At 39.7% G+C, this 25,974-nt stretch overlaps 1 protein-coding gene across 1 annotated transcript in view; it reads left to right on the top strand.

The window, feature by feature from the left end:
- Positions 1–25,974, top strand: part of KIF1B (kinesin family member 1B) — a 397,419-nt gene that overhangs the window by 193,047 nt on the left and 178,398 nt on the right. Inside the window, 2 exon segments of the mRNA XM_053691490.1 lie at positions 888–1,068; positions 4,289–4,361. Coding sequence (XP_053547465.1) covers positions 888–1,068; positions 4,289–4,361 — 254 coding nt within the window.

Here is a 25,974-nt window from a genome sequence, read left to right as displayed (position 1 = left end):
TAATCAGATGACATGTATACATTGTACCTATACTGATATGTTATATAAAGTATTAGGGATCAGATGGCATGTATACATTGTACCTATACTGATATGTTATATAAAGTATTAGTAATCAGATGGCATGTATACAGTGTATCTATACTGATATGTTATATAAAGTATTAGTAATCAGATGGCATGTATACATTGTACCTATACTGATATGTTATATAAAGTATTAGGGATCAGATGGCATGTATACATTGTACCTATACTGATATGTTATATAAAGTATTGGTAATCAGATGGCATGTATACATTGTACCTATACTGATATGTTATATAAAGTATTAGGGATCAGATGGCATGTATACATTGTACCTATACTGATATGTTATATAAAGTATTGGTAATCAGATGGCACGTATACATTGTACCTATACTGATATGTTATATAAAGTATTGGTAATCAGATGGCATGTATACATTGTACCTATACTGATATGTTATATAAAGTATTAGTAATCAGATGTCATGTATACATTGTACCTATACTAACATGTTATATAAAGTATTGGTAATCAGATGGCATGTATACATTGTACCTATACTAACATGTTATATAAAGTATTGGTAATCAGATGGCATGTATGCATTGTACCTATACTAACATGTTATATAAAGTATTGGTAATCAGATGGCATGTATACATTGTACCTATACTAACATGTTATATAAAGTATTGGTAATCAGATGGCATGTATACATTGTACCTATACTAACATGTTATATAAAGTAACATTAAGGTAAATAATTTGCATTAGAGCACCTTATTTTTGGATTAATTATATTTTATAGTATATTTTAACAATTTTGTGACCTGTATCCCTATGTTTAATTTTCAGGGAATCGCATAATTATGGGCAAGAACCATGTATTCCGATTTAACCATCCCGAACAGGCTCGAGCAGAGAGGGAAAAAACTCCCTCTGCAGAGACCCCGTCTGAACCTGTAGACTGGACATTTGCGCAGCGGGAGCTTCTAGAGAAACAGGGCATTGATATGAAGCAAGAGATGGAGAAAAGGTACCTTGTGTAGGAGTAGTAAGGATTCTGTTATGTTACAATTAGTCATTTGCTAAACTAAACATTTCATTTTCAGTTTAATATCAGTTTAATTCTCTGTATATGTGAGAACATCATGGTTATCTTCTATAGAGGTCCGCAGCTGACATTGCAAATACTAGAAATTCTATTGAATTGCAGTCAAAATCACCCGGGCTGTTGGTTTTGTTTCTGGTCTTGATTTACTCTGAATCCACAAAATACAATTCAGAAAAAATATATTTGTTCAGATAAAAGCATTGCAAAATCAGCAAATGCATAATAAAATACACAATGCAATGGCACTTTAAATGATCAGTAGATTTTTTTTTTATGACAAATTTCAAAACGGACTTCAACTTGCCAGCCCTATGTATCATGTGTGACAACTATCAGCGAATCACAGACTCATATATGTATAACCTGTGAACTGTTACACATGCTCTGTAGGAGGTAGTGTGCATATACAAAGGAGTCGATTTATCAAGCTGCGGCAGACAGGGGCGTACATACGTGCCCCTGTCCGCCGCAGCGCACCTGTGGCGGGCTGAATTCTGCTGTCGGAATTCATCATTGTACAAGTATGCAATTTTGCACTCTTGTGCAACACCGCCCCCTGTCCGCACATGCGCGGTCAGGAGCTGTCAATCAAAAGGTGTCGAGAGATTAGGGAAGCAGCGGTCATCTTATTAAATACGGACTGCAGGTTCTCTTGTGAGAACCTGCAGTCGTAGGGGGTCGACAGTTGGCGAATGCCTTTGATACATCGAACCCAAATACCGTGCACAATTTGCAAATGCAACTGAATTGGAAAGTTGTTTGAAATTGCGTGTTCTATCGGAATCATGAAAGTTTATTTTTGACTTCACTGTCTCTTTTAATAACTGTGGTGAGATAGAGCTTATAGCACAAAAATATTTAAACTTCTCATCGGAGCTTTTCAGTTTTGAATAGAAGCATTTTTGCATTACACTTGCATTAGAAAAAAATGCTTCTAGTAAAAGCTGGCAATAGTTATTATCACATTAGCGATGACTCTGTGTACATGATACAAGACACTGCCAATCTCTGAGCAGGCACAGTGTTTACATGCTGGTGCACAGGGTGTATTTAGATATGCGCCACATACACAGTGTTTACATGCTGGTGCACAGGGTGTATCTAGATATGCGCCGCAGGCACAGTGTTTACATGCTGGTGCACAGGGTGTATCTAGATATGCGCCGCAGGCACAGTGTTTACATGCTGGTGCACAGGGTGTATCTAGATATGCGCCGCAGGCACAGTGTTTACATGCTGGTGCACAGGGTGTATCTAGATATGCGCCGCAGGCACAGTGTTTACATGCTGGTGCACAGGGTGTATCTAGATATGCGCCGCAGGCACAGTGTTTACATGCTGGTGCACATGGTGTATCTAGATATGCGCCGCATGCACAGTGCTTTCACTGAAACATCAAAACTCATTCTAGCAAGTTTAAGAGACATGAAAGTCAAAATTAAACATTTCTATTTCAGGAAGAGCATGGAACACTTTACTTAACTCTCTTTGTATCCTTTGTTGTTGGGGATACCAAGGTTGGCCCGGGAGCTGCATGTGTCTTAAGCACTATTTGGCAACAGTGTTTGCTGTGTAGTGCTAAAAACATGCAGAGTTCTGAGCCTACCTAGGTATGCCCTAAACAAAAGATACCAAGAAAGTGAAGTCAGTTTGATAATAGAAGTCTCTTAGAATTGCATGTTCTGTCTAAAACATTACATTTTTTAAGTTTGACCTTCACGTCCCTTTAAAGGGACAGTATACACCAGTTTTCATTTAACTGCATGTAATAGATACTACTATAAAGAAGAATATGCACAGATACTGATATAAACATCCAGTATAAAACCTTAAATACTTACTTAGCACTGCTGATGAGGTTTGGCTGGGACACCACTCCGGGAGGGCTATATAAATGGATCATCTACAAAACATTTATGCAAAGAAAAATCTAGTGTACAATGTCCCTTTAAAGGGACATGATATTAATATGCTAAATGACTTGAAAGTGATGCAGCATTACTGTAAAAAATCTGACAAAAAATATCTCCTGAACATCTCTATGTAAAAAAGATAGTTTACCTCAAAATGTCTTCATCTGACAATAGTAAGTGCTCAGTGAACAGTTATACGTTTAGCTGAACTGTGGAACTCTACACCAGATCTAACCACCCTTACTGATGAGTCTCTCACAAATGACCACAAATAAATCCTAAAATATGAAGTGAGGGTTATGTAGGGGGCGCCACAGGCAGTCTGGTTTAATTCAAATTGAAGTTTACAAATCGCTGATTAGGATTTAATCGCTATCACTATATCTGTCTCTATTTAATCGATACCACTTTATATTTCTGTGTTCAATACTTGTGCATCCGTGAATTTTTATATTTAATGTGACCAATTCTGTGTTTGTTAAATTGGATACTATTAGGTTGTGTTAAATCACTTAATATGTGATAGTGAGATGATCTGTAAAGTATTTGTGAAAACTGTATAACAGATGTGTTTAAAAGAGATTTATAAAAGGACAAATAGCGTGAAAGGTTACTTGAGTGGTGAAAAAATATATATATAATCAGCGTTGAAATAAATATTTTATCGGTGTGTTTTAGATGGATAGACGTTATGGCAATTGAATTTATCTGTATCTAATTGGGTACTGTGCTTTAATAATTTTCTCAGTGATGATTCTATGCTTAATTCACAAATGCACAAGTATTGAACACAGAAACATAAAGTGGTATCGATTAAATAGAGAAAGATATAGTGATATCGATTAAATCCTAATCAGCGATTTGTAAACTGCCTGTGGCGCCCCCTACATAACCCCCGATACATCAGTTACTGTCAGCTGCATGTTAAAAAAAGAAAAGCCAATCAGTGTCAGCAGTGCTGATTTCATGCTTTGCTCTACTGTGATCTCATGAGATTTTACTGAAGGACTAGCATCCTGATTGGCTACTGAAAATCCAATTACAATGGGGTGTGAATACTTAGGACATTTTGAGGTAAAATATCTTTCTTTTTTACATAGAGATGTTCAGGTGATATTTTCTAGTCAGCTTTTTACAGCTATGCTGCATCACTTTCACATTTGGGTATCACATCCCTTAAATCATTTCCACAGAATGTGTACAAATAATGGCTGTCTTGTCACCTTTAGGCTTCAGGAGATGGAAATCCAGTACAAGAAGGAGAAAGAGGAAGCCGATCTTCTTTTGGAGCAGCAGAGACTTGTAAGTGTCCCAAACCCTTCTTCCTTACTCGCGTTCTCTGCGTCCTTCTTTCGCTCACACAGGACAACATAGAAACTGTTCCCAGTCTTGTGTAGGCAAAACCTCTATGAAAGTTTAACCTGCACAAATGGCGTTATGTGCTGAATGTTAACAGTGATAGATACTGTGCAACCAGAGTTTGTAGAATGATTGGCTTTAAGAAGGCAGTGAGCACTGCACTGGTCCTGGCTGTGTAATGTACCCATTGCTTAGTAATAACACTGATCTTAATTTAAAGAGGGGGGCGTCCATCATAAGCAGATATTCTAGTTACCTTTGTGCACTGGACCCTTTAACCGTTTGTGCAATATTCTGCCTGCACTATTGGTTCTCTGGCGTGTGCCTCTGTTGTGCTCTGCATGCATTTTCTCCTGTCGCTGCATGCAGTCTGGACATTCTCTCTTTATCACACTTGTCAGACTGGCATAACTTCTGTGTTAATTCCCATATAGAAGTCTGTGCATTAACAGAATATCTATAGATATAGACAGAAATGCTGTGGGTTTATCTAGTTTATTTATTACTTGTGACTGACCACGTGCGTAAAGTTAATTAATACAGACATCTGTTCTTATGTGTAGTATCTTAAAGCTCTCGTAGACTAGGACACTAATGCAGTTATTGTCAGCGAATCAATTAAAGCAGCTATTATCAATTTAATATCTAGATTTGATCAAAAGCATTGCAATTTACCATAATTACTGATAATCTAAATAATTTCAGTTTAGTAAATGGACCAATACATAAAGGCATTTTTTTATTTACAGCAACACTGTGTATAGATTCTTTCTTTTTTTTTTTCTCTTAAACTTCTTTTTGTGCATATAGAATTTATTATTGTTTGTAACCTTATGTAACTCAGCGTATGGGGAGCGTATATTCATTATAGTATATTCTATAATAATCTTTTAATCTTGGTGTGATTTCTGAAATATTTTGTAGCTGGTGATACTGAAAATGCAATTATAGCAGTTTGAGTGAAGGTTCCCCTTTAGAGTTCACACAGTCACTTAAAAAGACAAACAAACATAAATATAAAATAGTTGCAGTAATATGTTCTAAGGTGTAAACGTAAAATTGCGACCCTTTCTTTGCTGTACTCTAGATATAGAGTGAAGTAATCTCCATTAGATCTCAGGCAGGGAGCATAAAACCTGATGTGTAGAAGAGTTTAAACTGTATTGAAATCTGTTTCATGGGAAACATAAATTCACTTTATTTTCATCTTTCCAACTCTGGTCGCTCACATGGGTTTTTTTCTGATTGGGCACCTTGCACTAAAGGCTTTTATAACACTTTGTCTCTTCGTTTACATAACCTTCTTTCCACCAATGTTTACAAAACAAAATGTGAACACCAGTGTCTGAAAACTGCATCTACTAACCACCGTTGACTTATCTCTTACCTATCTTCTACTCTATTCTTGCATCTCCGAGTGGTGGGTTTGCTGTGCGGACAGAAGTGGCAAGTGTGCCGTGGCATGCATACATTTGTGTTCTTACTTCTAACTCTGCTGTTTTACTAAAGTCTGCTTTCACTTCTCCCAGCGTTACAAAGGTATCCATTGAGAAAAGTATTGGTAGTGCCCATTATAGTAAAAATAATTCCCAACATGTTTTCCACACCTCTTTTTGTTTAAAACCCTTCATGTTTACATATTTTTTTACATTCTCCTTTGTGTTCGTTGTGCTTTTTATTTTTTTGTGTTTTCATCTTTTTGTTTCTGTTGGGGCCATTTTGATTTTTTTTCTTTCCCAAGGATGCAGACTCCGATAGTGGTGACGATTCTGAGAAGCGCTCATGTGAAGAGAGCTGGCGCTTAATCACCTCACTGCGGGAGAAGCTCCCCCCTAGTAAAGTTCAGAGCATTGTTAAAAAGTGTGGTCTGCCAAGCAGTGGAAAGAAACGAGAGCCAAACAAAATGTACCATATTTCCCAGCGACGTCGGCTGAGCAAAGATTCCAAGTGGGTAACAATATCAGATCTGAAGATACAAGCTGTGAAGGAAATATGTTATGAAGTGGCTCTCAATGACTTTCAACATAGCCGTCAAGAGATTGAAGCTCTTGCCATAGTGAAAATGAAGGAACTATGTTCTATGTATGGGAAGAAGGATCCAAATGAGCGGGACTCATGGCGGGCTGTGGCTCGTGATGTATGGGACACAGTAGGTGTAGGCGATGAGAGAATCGAGGATGTAGTGAGTGCTGTGAAGGGACCCACTGATGTGGATGATCTGAAAGTGCATGTTGACAAGCTAGAAGACATATTGCAAGAAGTGAAAACTCAGAATAACATGAAAGATGAGGAGATTCGAGCTCTAAGAAACAAAATGCTAAAAATGGAGAAAGTTCTACCTCTAATTGGCCCACAAGGTGAACCCAAAGTTCGAAAGCCAAGCTCTGAAAATGAAAGGGTTACAAATGCAAGTGAGAAATACAAAACTTCTGGAGAGGATTTGGAAAAGACAGAAAGAATTACAAATATGATGGATAATGATGGTTTATTCCATAGAGGACGAACTCAGTGGATAAGGCAAGAGCAGGTGAAGTTCAAAAACCTCCAGCAACAGGAAATCACAAAGCAGCTACGCCGTAATGGCCCCCATCGTTTCATCCCACCAGAGAACCGCAAGCCTCGCTTTCCTTTCAAAAGCAATCCCAGCCACCGGAGCTCCTGGAGTCCTGGAACTCACATCATCATCACTGATAAGAAAGTAATAGAAGTTAAAATCCCCAAAGAAGCAGAAATCAAAGAACAAGAGGAAGTGGAACCTGAGAAACAGATATGGAGTCCTTATAGTCAGTCTCGAAACCAGCAGTGGCTGCAACAACAGTATAGGGGTTATAATGCGAGCCATGAATCCCCACATGCACGTTGGAGAAGTAATTCCTTGAATGGCTATCAAAAGGGACTCCGACGCCAGGCATCAGGTTCTTCTGAGTCTCTACAGTCCTGTGACTCCTACCAGAATGACACTTACAGTTCCCACCTCCCGTATCCTGAAAATCAGCAGAGACAGCAGAATTGGAATTCTTACCACAACAATGACCAGGATAGTAGTACCAACAACTCCTATCACAAGCAGGCTGATCAGCCTCCTCACTACAACCAGTTTGTCACACCACCACGTATGAGACGTCAGTATTCTGCCCCAAATCTGAAATCTGGTCGTGAAACCACTGTCTGAAGAACTTCAATGTGCTGCCTCACATGACATAGCACTGCACAGAGCAACATGGAGTGCAGAGCAGACTGTGTATGGACATTGTTTCCCAAACATGTTGATCTCCCTTTTTGCACAACTGGTTGGTTGACCATGATTCTGGTGTGTGTGTGTGTATGAGAGGTTTCCCACTCTTCATTTTTACTTGTAAATGTTCCAGAGTTTGTTGCTTAGGACCCATGAGTAGGGTTGGGTGGGTATAATATATTTTATTTTTTTTGGAATCCTGGTTAGCTTCTGTGTAACAGGGTAACTAGTGGGAACCTCTCCGTCCGAGTCCTGAAGATTCACTACCTCTCACACCCCTTTATTGTCAGTATTAAGTTGGGGTATGTGCTACCTAATCTTTTTATGTATTAAAATGGTTAAATGTAATATACCTTTACTCAAGGGGCGCCTCTCCTATATGCACTGAACCCCTTCACCCAAAACACAAGTGCTGACACCAGTTGCTAAACAAAACCAGAGCCTAAGCACATTAATGAGAGAATCAAGCTCTGAATAAAAAACAATAGGAGTCAGGTGATTGAGCCTGGCTGGTGCTGTCCTCTATACTATAGTCTGTGCAGTACTATGTCTTGGCAGCCTTTACCAACAATGGAGCAGATAAAGCAAAGACAAAAAATTCTGTTATTATTCAGAGAGTAGGGTCTAATTTGTTTTCTTCTGGGCAACTTTCTTTTGCTTCTCGCCTAACCACTGATAATGTCAATGTTTAACCTCTTATGTTCTCGGGGACACAATTCATAGCACTTTTTATCCTGTAGGCAGAGTAATAAGATTACATATAACACAGAAAATATTCACCATTAGCGATGCCTTAGTGAAATAAAGGAGTTGTGGAGAGACGTCAGCGATAGGTTGTTTTTCTATCTTTGAATTGGTTTACAAGGACACAGATAGTGAGTGAATTGTTCATGATGTTTTGGTGTAATTTATAGAGGGATCGTATAAAATAGGTCCTTTATTTGCAGTAGTATAGAGGTCTGATGCAACAACGTCATTTTAGAGTTATGGTTGAGATTTTTTATATCCACACATCTTTCTACAGAAAATTATTTTTATAATTATAGGACTTGTAAGAGAGATGTAATTTATGGTCCAAAAAAATTTGTAATTCAAAATGATAAACCTTTAGATTACTGTATTAGTTCTCTAATCACTCATTTTTTGCATTACTCATTTTCTTGCATTTTATATGGATTTTAACTTCTGAAAGGCTGCAAGAATTTAAGAATGTTTTGATTACCTTTACATAGTAATTCCCATTCTGCATACAATTATTTTATTTTAAATATTTTGTTGTTTTTAAATAAAACAGAACATATAAAAATGATAATTAAAAAAGTGTTATGCAGTATATATATATTTAAAATTTTATTTTTAAATACATCATTAAAGAAATAAAATGTAGGTTTTGGTAGTTAAAATTACTCTTTTTACTAACTCATAACACAACAAAACAAAGACCCTAGTTGTATGGTGTTTTGACTTGAAATAACATTTTATATATGGTTTTTATATCATTTTCTTTACATTTTAAAAATATGTAAAGCGTGGTGCAAGCATTCTTTGACAAAGAGCCCAGACTGTATTTAGAAACAAAAATATACAGTGAAAAATACATTGATGAAAACATTGTACCACATTGGGAATAAGTAAGTCAGCTTAAAAAAAAAGTATCATCTCTGCAGACATCTAATCGTTTTCCTAAATAACTTGGGGTTAGGTAATGGTCCATAAACATGATAAAACTGAAAGGATTGTGATATGATGGTGAGGTTGGTTTTGGAGATACTATGGGATAGAGCCGTGATACACACATGTTCCAGGTCACTATTGTGAGATTAAGGCTAGCATGTAAAAAGGTTATTCTAGCTTTCTTTTAAGAGTATGAATTAAAAATGTATCCTTCCTGCAGCCTCCGTATCAGATCTCCTAATTCAGTTGTTACTTTTTTGTATAGACTGGGGCAACAACAGCCAATGAGAGAATGTATAGCTCAGCCATTAACATCAGAAGAGTGCTTAGTCCTCTTGTGCTGCTGCCTGTTTCCTTGAAAGATACTAAAGCTTTTCTGAGCATGAGCAGAGCACTTTGGTCTGTATTAGGCAAAAAGTATTCTAGCAAGTAAGTCAGTGGCCTGGTATGAGTACAAGGAGCCTACAGATATCTCATCACTTTGCTTAACCACTTAGCATCCAGTTGCTTAAGGTAGCTATATTATATACAGTGTGACCATCAGCGATTGCGGTGCTTTTGTGTATAAGGGAGCACTTGCAAAGCAGCCTCTATTTGGATGTTTTTTGCATCAGTCCCATTTCCCAGCTAGTGACACACATATTTCAGGAGTACTTGGGATACCTAATGCTGTCCTGAGCTATCATTAAGCCTGCATTTGAGATAGGAATATGGTAAGACTTGGTGGACCTTTTGGTTCTTCTTTGATGTCAATGTTTGTTCTGTATCTGCAGAGAATGCTCCTTGTAAATAGCTAATTAATAGACTCACATGACATGTCATTTTATCACTATTATCTAGCACAATATGACTGTCTGTTGGAAATCAATAAAGGATTAAAACAATTTATCTTTATTAAGATATAGGGGTAGATTTACCAGGTAGGGGATACTGCAAACTACCCCCAATGTTTCCGGCTCGCCGGAAACGTAAGTTAAGGAGTAGCAGTCATAAGAATCCTTAACTCACCCGCCACCTCTGAGGTGGAGGACTATAATCATCCCGATCAGATACAATCAGAATAATTGACCCCCACAGCATTTGATAAATCGGCCCCATAGAATCTACTTAAAAGCGCAATAATTTAGTGCCCTAGAATTGCACCTTGTATTCTATTTTATATCAGATAAATATCAGATTAATTAGTATGTGCTCCTCCCTGGGATATAAAACGTAATAAAATGTTTAACAGAATAAAGTCTGGGAAAGTGAGACAGGATAGAAATGTTATATATTGTACTATACGAGATAGAAGTAAGTTCTAAAACCTCTGTTTAAGGGAAAACATGAGAAAATAAACGTTGATAGAGAAAGAGCTGTAAGTTTATTGAATATCTGGCCATCTGAAGTGACAGGATAGATGCTAACACCAGCAAGGATAAGTTAATGCTTATTTCAGACAAGTTCCTGAAGTCACTTATAGTTTAGATCCATAGGATTATAGGGTGGTAAAAGCAACAAAGTTCTGAAAAATGTATTGTGTTTTTGGCAAGAAAAGAAAAGAAAAAAGATTTCATACATTGAAAGGTGAACTTTCAATGCATTATTTGGTTGCAAAATCTATGACTGAAGTTTAGAAGACACATTTATTTTGCAGCAGTACTAGTTCACCGCACTTAAATTTCAGGAACCTTTTCACTTAGCCAATTAGATATTATGACTGATCCGCCTATATGCAACTTGCAATGCGGCAGCCAAGCCCCCTTTTACATAGGGCAGAACAATGCGTACATGCGCCATCATATGCTGCAGTTTAAAGAATAGTATTTGTAGGGCTCAGAGCAATCATTTATCATGTTATGTTTTAGTTATGAACAAAACCTCTTAGCAGTGTTATCCGCTTTACCATAATACATTGTCTAATCTATTGTTAGGAAATGTAAACCTAATTATGCAAATAGTCTTCTTTAAAATGATATTTGTCTATTGGAACTGGGTGAGTCATTAACATTATCTAGCACTCTCGTCTGCTATGTAAATGACATTGAGGTGTATAGGGCAGTTTACAAAAAGGGGCTTTGAAAATCTTTTCTCCTGGCAGAGAATTAGACAGAGAAATGAGCAGCTTATTAGATTCATCCAAGTAGATGAGTTAAGCTGCTTGACCTCACACTGCTGCCTCACTGACCGGTTCTTCTGCCAGTAGACAGCATCTCCTCTTCTGCCTAATTAGTCCTTTATACAAATCTCCCACGGGACCACAGCTTCACAAAAGATCCCGTTTATGCCTCAGTTAATACACCCTTCATCACAAGCACTGTATATTGTAACCCTTTTGCTATGAGCGGAACAAAATGGGTACAGGCTGTTTGCATCCCAACCCAGCATATTGCCCAACACTGCATCCTATCTACACAGCAGCAGCATAGCTGGTGACAATAATTGTCTAGCTCTAGTTGAGCAATACACCACGTTGCTTTCAGAACACCAGGGGCCATGATTGTTAGCTTTGACATCCCTTGCAGTGGCACTAAAGCCATTTGTTATTATATATTATTGCAATCAAATAAGCACAAAGCACTGCGCCATATCAGTATTTAGGTTTGTTTCTATGCACACTATTGGGGCTCAGTCTGACAATTGCTGAACAGTCTGATATTCCTCTGAACTGTTACTACCTACAGGTGCCCCTCTCTGTGTCCCACGAAGCCTGTGTCTGGGGTGCTGATGTTTTATTGTCTGCCTACGCTATTCTATGTCTCATATATTATACAGGTGACATGTAAATGTTTCTGCCTTATAGTTTATTGGGAAACATAGTGCTTCAAGAGTATTTGGGGTGATTTGGGAGTGGGTTATATTTAGAGATTTGTTTGTATAAAGTCTGTGGTCTCTCTGTATTGTTTAAAGACTGCTCTCTGAATAAACATGGAAATGTTCTCGACTCTATTTCACCAGTATTGGTCCTGTTATTTTCTATAATATCACAACATTGTTTGACATTCAGTGCAGCTGCATCATCTTCTTCTCAACCACTTGTTGGTTTCTGGTTTGTTCCCTGATCTGACGTCTATCCTGCTGGATCCTCAGTTCCTTTTCTTTTCCTATGTTCCTCATTTCACCCTCTATTTCTTCCACTCTTGCCCCCTCCGTTCATATCTGATTCCCTCTACTTACATCTCTTCAGCCTCTGCATTTCTTCTCCCCATTGTCCATCTACTTACACCCAAGGTTATTCCAATGCATAAGAAGAGCTGTGCAACGTTCTTTACAAAGGTGTTTTACAAGGATTTACTCGTCTCTTATAGGTCTGCTCAGATCTATAAGAAAACAGTTTTTGTAGTAATGTAGTAGATTCAAAGTCAGTAAAATCAACACTCTCATTTCCTTTTTATTTTGTTTTTGATGACTTGACGACTGAGCTGTGACAGTAATGTATAATCTGCCCAATTTAAACAGGGCTTTTGTTTGTAACAAAAAAAATAGCCCTTATTTCTTCTACAAGATACGTCGAGTCCACGGATTTCATCCTTACTTGTGGGATATTATCCTCCTGCTAACAGGAAGTGGCAAAGAGCACCAAAGCAGAGCTGTATTTATAGCTCCTCCCTTCCCCTCCACCCCCAGTCATTCTCTTTGCCTGTGTTATACTAGGAAGAGGTAAAGTGAGGTGTTAGTTTTTAGTTTCTTCAATCAAGAAGTTTTTTATTTTAAATGGTACCAGTGAGTACTATTTTCCTCAGGGGGATATGAAAGAAGATTTCTGCCCTGAGGTTGATGATCTTAGCAGATGTAACTAAGATCCACGTTGATTCCCACAGAGCTTCTGAAGGTAATACAAGAGACATCTTCAGTGTGGAGAACGGTTTCATGCTACAAGCAGCATTGAGGTATGTGCAGCCCTTTATTTCTGAGGAGACTTGATATATCAGAACTGGCTGACATTTATTTCTCTGCAAGGGAAGGGGTAAGCAGTAGACCTGTAAAACAAAGGGGTGTTACTGGGAAACCTGTGCTTAATTTATTTCAGTTGACATATTGGGCAAGCATTATAATGGGCTTCAGCATTATAAGAGACACTGGGAGAGGCAGGAATATGTTTAACGTTTTTTTGCTCAAAATAACCAGTTTGACAATATTGGAAGTGTAATTTGGGGTTAAAGAGTTCCACTTGGTTTATACTTGAAACCGCTTCACCATGCGGTTGTTCAGGCCTACTCGATCATCGGACATGATGGGCGGGGCTTATTTTCACGCGCTCAGATGCGCACTTTCCTCTGGCTAAGAAGCAGCAGGCATTAGCTCCGGTTGATCCTAGACAGGGGTTCTATTAACCGGATCGTTGGCGAGTCATTTGGAAGTACCCTGGGGGCAGGTAGGCGCCACAGCAGAGCTGTGGCGAGGTGCAGGGGGTATATTTGTCAAATTTAACATATTTGTGACTTAAGTACCTTGTAGAGGTTAATTTATCCCCTTACTCTTGGGGTGCAATAATTTTTGGAGCCATTAATTAGGTATAGTTAATTTTTAAGAGCAAATTAACGTTTTGAAGCAGTTTTGGAAAATTTGTGTGCTTTTTTATTTCTTAAAGGCGAAGTACACGTTTCTCAAAAAATTTTTAAAGCAATAAATAAAACGACTATTGTGGTTATTACTAGTCTGTTCAACGTGTCTGACATTGAGGAATCTCATTGTTCTATGTGTTTAGAAGCCATTGTGGAACCCCCTCTTACATTGTGTACCTCTTGTACTGAAAGGGCCTTACACTGTAAAAAACATAATTTATGTAAGAACTTACCTGATAAATTCATTTCTTTCATATTGGCAAGAGTCCATGAGCTAGTGATGTATGGGATATACATTCCTACCAGGAGGGGCAAAGTTTCCCAAACCTCAAAATGCCTATAAATACACCCCTCACCACACCCACAATTCAGTTTAACGTATAGCCAAGAAGTGGGGTTATAAGAAAGGAGCGAAAGCATCAACAAGGAATTGGAATAATTGTGCTTTATACAAAAAAATCATAACCACCACAAAAAGGGTGGGCCTCATGGACTCTTGCCAATATGAAAGAAATGAATTTATCAGGTAAGTTCTTACATAAATTATGTTTTCTTTCATGTAATTGGCAAGAGTCCATGAGCTAGTGACGTATGGGATAGCAGATACCCAAGATGTGGAACTTCCACGCAAGAGTCACTAGAGAGGGAGGGATAAAATAAAGACAGCCAATTCCGCTGAAAAAATAATCCACAACCCAAATCAAAAAGTTTTAATCACATAACGAAAAAAACTGAAATTATAAGCAGAAGAATCAAACTGAAACAGCTGCCTGAAGTACTTTTCTCCAACATAGGTGTGTCCGGTCCACGGCGTCATCCTTACTTGTGGGATATTCTCCTCCCCAACAGGAAATGGCAAAGAGCCCAGCAAAGCTGGTCACATGATCCCTCCTAGGCTCCGCCTACCCCAGTCATTCTCTTTGCCGTTGTACAGGCAACATCTCCACGGAGATGGCTTAGAGTTTTTTAGTGTTTAACTGTAGTTTTTATTATTCAATCAAGAGTTTGTTATTTTGAAATAGTGCTGGTATGTACTATTTACTCAGAAACAGAAAAGAGATGAAGATTTCTGTTTGTATGAGGAAAATGATTTTAGCAACCGTAACTAAAATCCATGGCTGTTCCACACAGGACTGTTGAGAGCTATTAACTTCAGTTGGGGGAACAGTATGCAGTCTCTTGCTGCTTGAGGTATGACACATTCTAACAAGACGATGTAATGCTGGAAGCTGTCATTTTCCCTATGGGATCCGGTAAGCCATGTTTATTACGATCATAAATAAGGGCTTCACAAGGGCTTATTAAGACTGTAGACTTTTCTGGGCTAAATCGATTCATTATTAACACATATTTAGCCTTGAGGAATCATTTTATCTGGGTATTTTGATATAAGAATATCGGCAGGCACTGTATTAGACACCTTATTCCTTAGGGGCTTTCCCAAAGCATAAGCAGAGCCTCATTTTCGCGCCGGTGTGGCGCACTTGTTTTTGAGAGGCATGGCATGCAGTCGCATGTGTGAGGAGCTCTGATACTTAGAAAAGACTTTCTGAAGGCGTCATTTGGTATCGTATTCCCCTTTGGGCTTGGTTGGGTCTCAGCAAAGCAGATACCAGGGACTGTAAAGGGGTTAAAGTTTAAAACGGCTCCGGTTCCGTTATTTTAAGGGTTAAAGCTTCCAAATTTGGTGTGCAATACTTTTAAGGCTTTAAGACACTGTGGTGAAAATTTGGTGAATTTTGTACAATTCCTTCATGTTTTTTCGCAATTGCAGTAATAAAGTGTGTTCAGTTTAAAATTTAAAGTGACAGTAACGGTTTTATTTTAAAACGTTTTTTGTACTTTGTTATCAAGTTTATGCCTGTTTAACATGTCTGAACTACCAGATAGACTGTGTTCTGAATGTGGGGAAGCCAGAATTCCTATTCATTTAAATAAATGTGATTTATGTGATAATGACAATGATGCCCAAGATGATTCCTCAAGTGAGGGGAGTAAGCATGGTACTGCATCATTCCCTCCTTCGTCTACACGAGTCTTGCCCACTCAGGAGGCCCCTAGTACATCTAGCGCGCCAATACTCCTTACTATGCAACAATTAACGGCTGTAATGGATAATTCTGTCAAAAACATTTTAGCCCAAATGAACACTTGTCAGCGTAAGCGCGGCTGCTCTGTTTTAGATACTGAAGAGCATGGCAACGCTGATACTAATATCTCTGAAGGGCCCCTAACCCAGTCTGATGGGGCCAGGGAGGTTTTGTCTGAGGGAGAAATTACTGATTCAGGGAACATTTCTCAACAGGCTGAACCTGATGTGATTGCATTTAAATTTAAGTTGGAACATCTCCGCATTCTGCTTAAGGAGGTATTATCCACTCTGGATGATTGTGACAAGTTGGTCATCCCAGAGAAGCTATGTAAAATGGACAAGTTCCTAGAGGTGCCGGGGCTCCCAGAAGCTTTTCCTATACCCAAGCGGGTGGCGGACATTGTTAATAAAGAATGGGAAAGGCCCGGTATTCCTTTCGTCCCTCCCCCCATATTTAAAAAATTGTTTCCTTTGGTCGACCCCAGAAAGGACTTATGGCAGACAGTCCCCAAGGTCGAGGGAGCGGTTTCCACTTTAAACAAACGCACCACTATACCCCTAGAGGATAGTTGTGCTTTCAAAGATCCTATGGATAAAAAATTAGAAGGTTTGCTTAAAAAGATGTTTGTTCAGCAGGGTTACCTTCTACAACCAATTGCATGCATTGTCCCTGTCGCTACAGCCGCATGTTTCTGGTTCGATGAGCTGATAAAGGCGGTCGATAGTGATTCTCCTCCTTATGAGGAGATTATGGACAGAATCAATGCTCTCAAATTGGCTAATTCTTTCACCCTAGACGCCACTTTGCAATTGGCTAGGTTAGCGGCTAAGAATTCTGGGTTTGCTATTGTGGCGCGCAGAGCGCTTTGGTTGAAATCTTGGTCGGCTGATGCGTCTTCCAAGAACAAGCTACTTAACATTCCTTTCAAGGGGAAAACGCTGTTTGGCCCTGACTTGAAAGAGATTATCTCTGATATCACTGGGGGTAAGGGCCACGCCCTTCCTCAGGATCGGCCTTTCAAGGCAAAAAATAAACCTAATTTTCGTCCCTTTCGTAGAAACGGACCAGCCCGAGGTGCTACGTCCTCTAAGCAAGAGGGTAATACTTCTCAAGCCAAGCCAGCTTGGAGACCAATGCAAGGCTGGAACAAGGGAAAGCAGGCCAAGAAACCTGCCACTGCTACCAAGACTGCATGAAATGTTGGCCCCCGATCCGGGACCGGATCTGGTGGGGGGCAGACTCTCTCTCTTCGCTCAGGCTTGGGCAAGAGATGTTCTGGATCCTTGGGCGCTAGAAATAGTCTCCCAAGGTTATCTTCTGGAATTCAAGGGACTTCCCCCAAGGGGGAGGTTCCACAGGTCTCAGTTGTCTTCAGACCACATAAAAAGACAGGCATTCTTACATTGTGTAGAAGACCTGTTAAAAATGGGAGTGATTCATCCTGTTCCATTAAGAGAACAAGGGATGGGGTTCTACTCCAATCTGTTCATAGTTCCCAAAAAAGAGGGAACGTTCAGACCAATCTTAGATCTCAAGATCTTAAACAAGTTTCTCAAGGTTCCATCGTTCAAGATGGAAACCATTCGAACTATTCTTCCTTCCATCCAGGAAGGTCAATTCATGACCACGGTGGATTTAAAGGATGCGTATCTACATATTCCTATCCACAAGGAACATCATCGGTTCCTAAGGTTCGCATTCCTGGACAAGCATTACCAGTTCGTGGCGCTTCCTTTCGGATTAGCCACTGCTCCAAGGATTTTCACAAAGGTACTAGGGTCCCTTCTAGCTGTGCTAAGACCAAGGGGCATTGCTGTAGTACCTTACTTGGACGACATTCTGATTCAAGCGTCGTCCCTTCCTCAAGCAAAGGCTCACACGGACATCGTCCTGGCCTTTCTCAGATCTCACGGATGGAAAGTGAACGTGGAAAAGAGTTCTCTATCTCCGTCAACAAGGGTTCCCTTCTTGGGAACAATAATAGACTCCTTAGAAATGAGGATATTTCTGACAGAGGCCAGAAAAACAAAGCTTCTAGACTCTTGTCGGATACTTCATTCCGTTCCTCTTCCTTCCATAGCTCAGTGCATGGAAGTGATCGGGTTGATGGTAGCGGCTATGGACATAGTTCCTTTTGCGCGCATTCATCTAAGACCATTACAACTGTGCATGCTCAGTCAGTGGAATGGGGATTATACAGACTTGTCTCCGAAGATACAAGTAAATCAGAGGACCAGAGACTCACTCCGTTGGTGGCTGTCCCTGGACAACCTGTCACAAGGGATGACATTCCGCAGACCAGAGTGGGTCATTGTCACGACCGACGCCAGTCTGATGGGCTGGGGCGCGGTCTGGGGATCCCTGAAAGCTCAGGGTCTTTGGTCTCGGGAAGAATCTCTTCTACTGATAAATATTCTGGAACTGAGAGCGATATTCAATGCTCTCAAGGCTTGGCCTCAGCTAGCGAGGGCCAAGTTCATACGGTTTCAATCAGACAACATGACAACTGTTGCGTACATCAACCATCAGGGGGGAACAAGGAGTTCCCTAGCGATGGAAGAAGTGACCAAAATCATTCTGGGGGCGGAGTCTCACTCCTGCCACCTGTCCGCTATCCACATCCCAGGAGTGGAAAATTGGGAAGCGGATTTTCTGAGTCGTCAGACATTGCATCCGGGGGAGTGGGAACTCCATCCGGAAATCTTTGCCCAAGTCACTCAGCTGTGGGGCATTCCAGACATGGATCTGATGGCCTCTCGTCAGAACTTCAAAGTTCCTTGCTACGGGTCCAGATCCAGGGATCCCAAGGCGGCTCTAGTGGATGCACTAGTAGCACCTTGGACCTTCAAACTAGCTTATGTGTTCCCGCCGTTCCCTCTCATCCCCAGGCTGGTAGCCAGGATCAATCAGGAGAGGGCGTCGGTGATCTTGATAGCTCCTGCGTGGCCACGCAGGACTTGGTATGCAGATCTGGTGAATATGTCATCGGCTCCACCTTGGAAGCTACCTTTGAGACGAGACCTTCTTGTTCAGGGTCCGTTCGAACATCCGAACCTGGTTTCACTCCAGCTGACTGCTTGGAGATTGAACGCTTGATCTTATCGAAGCGAGGGTTCTCAGATTCTGTTATCGATACTCTTGTTCAGGCCAGAAAGCCTGTAACTAGAAAGATTTACCACAAAATTTGGAAAAAATATATCTGTTGGTGTGAATCTAAAGGATTCCCTTGGGACAAGGTTAAGATTCCTAAGATTCTATCCTTCCTTCAAGAAGGATTGGAAAAAGGATTATCTGCAAGTTCCCTGAAGGGACAGATTTCTGCCTTGTCTGTGTTACTTCACAAAAAGCTGGCAGCTGTGCCAGATGTTCAAGCCTTTGTTCAGGCTCTGGTTAGAATTAAGCCTGTTTACAAACCTTTGACTCCTCCTTGGAGTCTCAATTTAGTTCTTTCAGTTCTTCAGGGGGTTCCGTTTGATCCCTTACATTCCGTTGATATTAAGTTATTATCTTGGAAAGTTTTGTTTTTAGTTGCAATCTCTTCTGCTAGAAGAGTTTCAGAATTATCTGCTCTGCAGTGTTCTCCTCCTTATCTGGTGTTCCCTGCAGATAAGGTGGTTTTACGTACTAAACCTGGTTTTCTTCCAAAAGTTGTTTCTAACAAAAACATTAACCAGGAGATTATCGTACCTTCTCTGTGTCCGAAACCAGTTTCAAAGAAGGAACGTTTGTTGCACAATTTGGATGTTGTTCGCGCTCTAAAATTCTATTTAGATGCTACAAAGGATTTTAGACAAACATCTTCCTTGTTTGTTGTTTATTCTGGTAAAAGGAGAGGTCAAAAAGCAACTTCTACCTCTCTCTCTTTTTGGATTAAAAGCATCATCAGATTGGCTTACGAGACTGCCGGACGGCAGCCTCCCGAAAGAATCACAGCTCATTCCACTAGGGCTGTGGCTTCCACATGGGCCTTCAAGAACGAGGCTTCTGTTGATCAGATATGTAGGGCAGCGACTTGGTCTTCACTGCACACTTTTACCAAATTTTACAAGTTTGATACTTTTGCTTCTTCTGAGGCTATTTTTGGGAGAAAGGTTTTGCAAGCCGTGGTGCCTTCCATTTAGGTGACCTGATTTGCTCCCTCCCTTCATCCGTGTCCTAAAGCTTTGGTATTGGTTCCCACAAGTAAGGATGACGCCGTGGACCGGACACACCTATGTTGGAGAAAACAGAATTTATGTTTACCTGATAAATTACTTTCTCCAACGGTGTGTCCGGTCCACGGCCCGCCCTGGTTTTTTTAATCAGGTCTGATAATTTATTTTCTTTAACTACAGTCACCACGGTACCATATGGTTTCTCCTATGCTAATATTCCTCCTTAACGTCGGTCGAATGACTGGGGTAGGCGGAGCCTAGGAGGGATCATGTGACCAGCTTTGCTGGGCTCTTTGCCATTTCCTGTTGGGGAGGAGAATATCCCACAAGTAAGGATGACGCCGTGGACCGGACACACCGTTGGAGAAAGTAATTTATCAGGTAAACATAAATTCTGTTTTCTACCAAAAACTGCTTCAGAAGAATAAAAAACATCAAAATGGTAGTAATTTAGTAAAAGTATGCAAAGAAGACCAAGTTGCTGCTTTGCAAATCTGATCAACAGGAGCTTCATTCCTAAAAGCCCAGGAAGTAGAAACTGACCTAGTAGAATGAGCCGTAATCCTTTGAGGCGGGGTCTTACCCGACTCCACATAAGCATGATGAATCAAAGACTTTAACCAAGACGCCAAAGAAATGGCAGAAGCCTTCTGACCTTTCCTAGAACCAGAAAAGATAACAAATAGACTAGAAGTTTTTCTGAAATCTTTAGTAGCTTCAACATAATATTTAAAGCTCTTACTACATCCAAAGAATGTAAAGATCTCTCCAGAGAATTCTTAGGATTAGGACACAATGAAGGGACAACAATTTCTCTACTAATGTTCTTAGAATTCACAACTTTAGGTAAAAAATTAAATGAAGTCCGCAACACTGCCTTATCCTGATGAAAAATCAGAAAAGGAGATTCACAAGAAAGAGCAGATAATTCAGAAACTCTTCTAGCAGAAGAGATGGCCAAAAGGAACAAAACTTTCCAAGAAAGTAATTTAATATCCAGAGAATGCATAGGTTCAAACGGAGGAGCCTGTAAAGCCCTCAGAACCAAATTAAGACTCCAAGGAGGAGAAATAGACTTAATGACAGGCTTAATACGAACCAAAGCCTGTACAAAACAATGAATATCAGGATGATTAGCAATCTTTCTGTGAAAAAGAACAGAAAGAGCAGAGATTTGTCCTTTCAAAGAACTTGCAGACAAACCTTTTTCCAAACTATCCTGAAGAAACTGTAAAATTCTAGGAATTCTAAAATAATGCCAAGAGAATTTATGAGAAGAACACCAAGAAATGTAAGACTTCCAAACTCGGTAATAAATCTTTCTAGATACAGATTTACGAGCCTGTAACATAGTATTAATCACTGAATCAGAGAAACCTCTATGACTAAATATTAAGCGTTCAATCTCCATACCTTCAAATTTAAGGATTTGAGATCCTGATGGAAAAATGGGCCTTGAGATAGAAGGTCTGGCCTTAACGGAAGTGTCCAAGGTTGGTAACTGGCCATCCGAACGAGATCCGCATACCAAAACCTGCATGGCCATGCTGGAGCCACCAGCAGTACAAATGAACGCTCCATTAGGATTTTGGAAATCACTCTTGGAAGAAGAACTAGAGGCGGAAAGAAATAAGCAGGTTGATAATTCCAAGGAAGTGACAACGCATCCACCGCTTCCGCCTGAGGATCCCTGGATCTGGACAGATACCTGGGAAGTTTCTTGTTTAGATGAGAAGCCATCAGATCTATTTCTGGAAGTCCCCAGGTTTGAACAATCTGAAGAAAAACCTCTGGGTGAAGAGACCATTCGCCCGGATGTAACGTCTGGCGACTGAGATAATCCGCTTCCCAATTGTCTATACCTGGGATGTGAACCGCAGAAATTAGACAGGAGTTGGATTCCGCCCATACAAGTATCCGAGATACATCTTTCATAGCCTGAGGACTGTGAGTCCCACCTTGATGATTGACATACGCCACGGTTGTGACATTATTTGTTTTCAGACAGACAAACGATTCTCTCTTCAGAAGAGGCCAGAACTGAAGAGCTCTGAATATCGCACGGAGTTCCAAAATGTTGATTGGTAATCTCGCCTCCTGAGATTCCCAAACCCCCTGCGCTTTCAGAGATCCCCATACAGCTCCCCAACCTGAAAGACTCGCATCTGTTGAGATCACAGTCCAGGTTGGACGAACAAAAGAGGCCCCTTGAATTAAACGATGGTGATCCAACCACCAAGTCAGAGAAGATCGAACATTGGGATTTAAGGATATTAATTATGATATCTTTGTATAATCCCTGCACCATTGGTTCAGCATACAAAGCTGGAGAGGTCTCATGTGAAAACGAGCAAAAGGGATCGCGTCCGATGCAGCAGTCATGAGACCTAGAATTTCCATGCATAAAGCTACCGAAGGGAATGATTGAGACTGAAGGTTTCGACAAGCTGAAACCAATTTCAGACGTCTCTTTTCTGTTAGAGACAAAGAGGGGTAGTTATCAACGTGTCTACCTCAAATACGCTGGAATTCCGCAGCGTATTTGAGGCGAGGCTGATTCGCCTTAGTTATCAAGCCCTAGATACCGGCAAAAGTAGAATTTAGTGACGTAAGCTTCGATCCGCCGGACTCAGTCCGACACAGATCGATTCTTACGTCACTCCAGATGTTCGGCACACAAGTGCGGCACAATCTGACTACTTTTGCTAGTTATCAAAAAACTAGCAGGTACGCTCGGCACTTTTCCGGCCCAGCGTACCTGGTTTTCAAACCGCCGCCCTGGAGGCGGCGGATCCCATAGGAATCAATGGAAGTCTGACCATAGCGAAAGTTCATGTTCGCTGCTGCCAGACATCCCATTCATTCCTATGGGAGCTGTCTGCACCTAACACCCTAACATGTACCCAGAGTCTAAACACCCCTAATCTGCCCCCCCTACACTGCCGCAACTAAATAAATGTATTACCCCCTAAACCGCCGCTCCTGGAGCCCACCACAACTACAATAAATGTTAACCCCTAAAAGCCGCTCCCGGACTTCGCCGCCACCTACATTATACCTAGTAACCCCTACCCCGCCCCCCCTATACCGCAGCCACCTATAATTAAGTTATTAACCCCTATACTGGTGATCCCGGACCCCGCTGCAACTAAATAAGTAGTTTAACCCCTAAACCGCCGCTTCCGGACCCCACCGCAACCTATAATAAAGTTATTAACCCCTATCCTGCCCCCCCCTACACCGCCGCCACTGTAATAAAATTATTAACCCCTAAACCTAAGTCTAACGCTAACCCTAACACCCCCCTAACTTAAATATTAATTAAATACATCTAAATAAATTTAACTCTTATTAACTAAATGAATCCTATTTAAAACTAAATACTTACCTTTAAAATAAACCCTAATATAGCTACAATATAAATAATAATTATATTGTAGCTATCTTACGATTTATTTTTATTTTACAGGCAACTTTCAATTTATTTTAACTAGGTACAATAGCTATTAAATAGTTATTAACTATTTAATAGCTACCTAGTTAAAATAAAGAGAAATTTACCTGTAAAATAAATCCTAACCTAAGTTACAATTAGAACTAACACTTCACTATACTTTAATAAATTATTCCTATTTAAAACTAAATACTTACCTGTAAAATAAACCCTAAGATAGCTACAATGTAATTAATAATTGCATTGTAGCTATTTTCGGATTTATATTTATTTTACAGGTAACTTTGTATTTATTTTAGCTAGTTAGAATAGTTATTAAATAGTTATTAACTATTTAATAACTACCTAGCTAAAAGAAATACAAAATTACCTGTAAAATAAATCCTAACCTAAGTTACAATTAAACACTTCACTATCATTAAATTAATTAAATAAATTAGCTACAAATAACTACAATTAAATACAATTAAATAAACTAACTAAAGTACAAAAAATAAAAAAAATAAGTTACAAACATTTAACAAATATTACAACAATTTTAAGCTACTTACACCTAATCTAAGCTCCCTAATAAAATAACAAAGCCCCCCAAAATAAAAAAATGCCCTACCCTATTCTAAATTAAAAAGTTACCAGCTCTTTTACCTTACCAGCCCTTAAAAGGGCCTTTTGCGGGGCATGCCCCAAAGAAAACAGCTCTTTTGCCTGTAAAATAAAAATACAACCCCCCCAACATTAAAACCCACCACCCACATACCCCTAATCTAACCCAAACCCCCCTTAAATAAACCTAACACTACCCCCCTGAAGTTCATCCTACCTTGAGTCATCTTCAGCCAGCCGACCACCGATGGAACCGAAGAGGAGATCCGGAGCGGCAGAAGTCATCATCCAAGGGGCGCTGAAGAAATCTTCCATCCGATGAAGTCATCATCCAGGCGGCGCTGAAGAGATCTTCCAACCGGGCGATGTTATCTTCCAAGCGGCATCTTCAATCTTCTTTCTTCCGGATCCTTCTAAATCCCGCCGACACGGAACATCCTTCTTCCCCGACGGCCGACGACTGAATGAAGGTTCCTTTAAGGGACGTCATCTAAGATGGCGTCCCTTCAATTCCGATTGGCTGATAGGATTCTGTTCCGATCAGCCAATAGAATGCGAGCTCAATCTGATTGGCTGATTGGATCAGCCAATTGGATTGAACTTCAATCTGATTGGCTGATAGCATCAGCCAATCAGATTTTTCCTACCTTAATTCCGATTGGCTGATAGAATCCTATCAGCCAATTGGAATTGAAGGGAAGATCTCTTCAGCGCCGCCTGGATGATGACTTCATCGGATGGAAGATTTCTTCAGCGCCCCTTGGATGATGACTTTTGCCGCTCCGGATCTCCTCTTCGGTTCCATCGGTGGTCGGCTGGCTGAAGACGACTCAAGGTAGGATGAACTTCAGGGGGGTAGTGTTAGGTTTATTTAAGGGGGGTTTGGGTTAGATTAGGGGTATGTGGGTGGTGGGTTTTAATGTTGGGGGGGGTTGTATTTTTATTTTACAGGCAAAAGAGCTGTTTTCTTTGGGGCATGCCCCGCAAAAGGCCCTTTTAAGGGCTGGTAAAGTAAAAGAGCTGGTAACTTTTTAATTTAGAATAGGGTAGGGCATTTTATTATTTTGGGGGGCTTTATTTTATTAGGGGGCTTAGATTAGGTGTAAGTAGCTTAAAATTGTTGTAATATTTGTTAAATGTTTGTAACTTATTTTTTTTATTTTTTGTAACTTAGCTTTTTTTATTTTTTGTACTTTAGTTAGTTTATTTAATTGTATTTAATTGTAGTTATTTGTAGCTAATTTATTTAATTAATTTAATGATAGTGTAGTGTTAGGTTTAATTGTAACTTAGGTTAGGATTTATTTTACAGGTAATTTTGTATTTCTTTTAGCTAGTTAGTTATTAAATAGTTAATAACTATTTAATAACTATTCTAACTAGCTAAAATAAATACAAAGTTACCTGTAAAATAAATATAAATCCGAAAATAGCTACAATGTAATTATTAATTACATTGTAGCTATCTTAGGGTTTATTTTACAGGTAAGTATTTAGTTTTAAATAGGAATAATTTATTAAAGTATAGTGTAGTGTTAGGTGTAATTGTAACTTAGGTTAGGATTTATTTTACAGGTTAATTTCTCTTTATTTTAACTAGGTAGCTATTAAATAGTTAATAACTATTTAATAGCTATTGTACATAGTTAAAATAAATTGAAAGTTGCCTGTAAAATAAAAATAAATCCTAAGATAGCTACAATATAATTATTATTTATATTGTAGCTATATTAGGGTTTATTTTAAAGGTAAGTATTTAGTTTTAAATAGGATTAACTTAGGCCTAGATTTGGAGTTTG

The sequence above is a fragment of the Bombina bombina genome, chromosome 8 (genome assembly GCF_027579735.1).
Source record: "Bombina bombina isolate aBomBom1 chromosome 8, aBomBom1.pri, whole genome shotgun sequence".
NCBI classification, from domain to species: Eukaryota; Metazoa; Chordata; class Amphibia; order Anura; family Bombinatoridae; genus Bombina; species Bombina bombina.
Note: the sequence above shows the minus strand (reverse complement) of the source record. Positions and strands in the feature narration are given on the sequence as shown.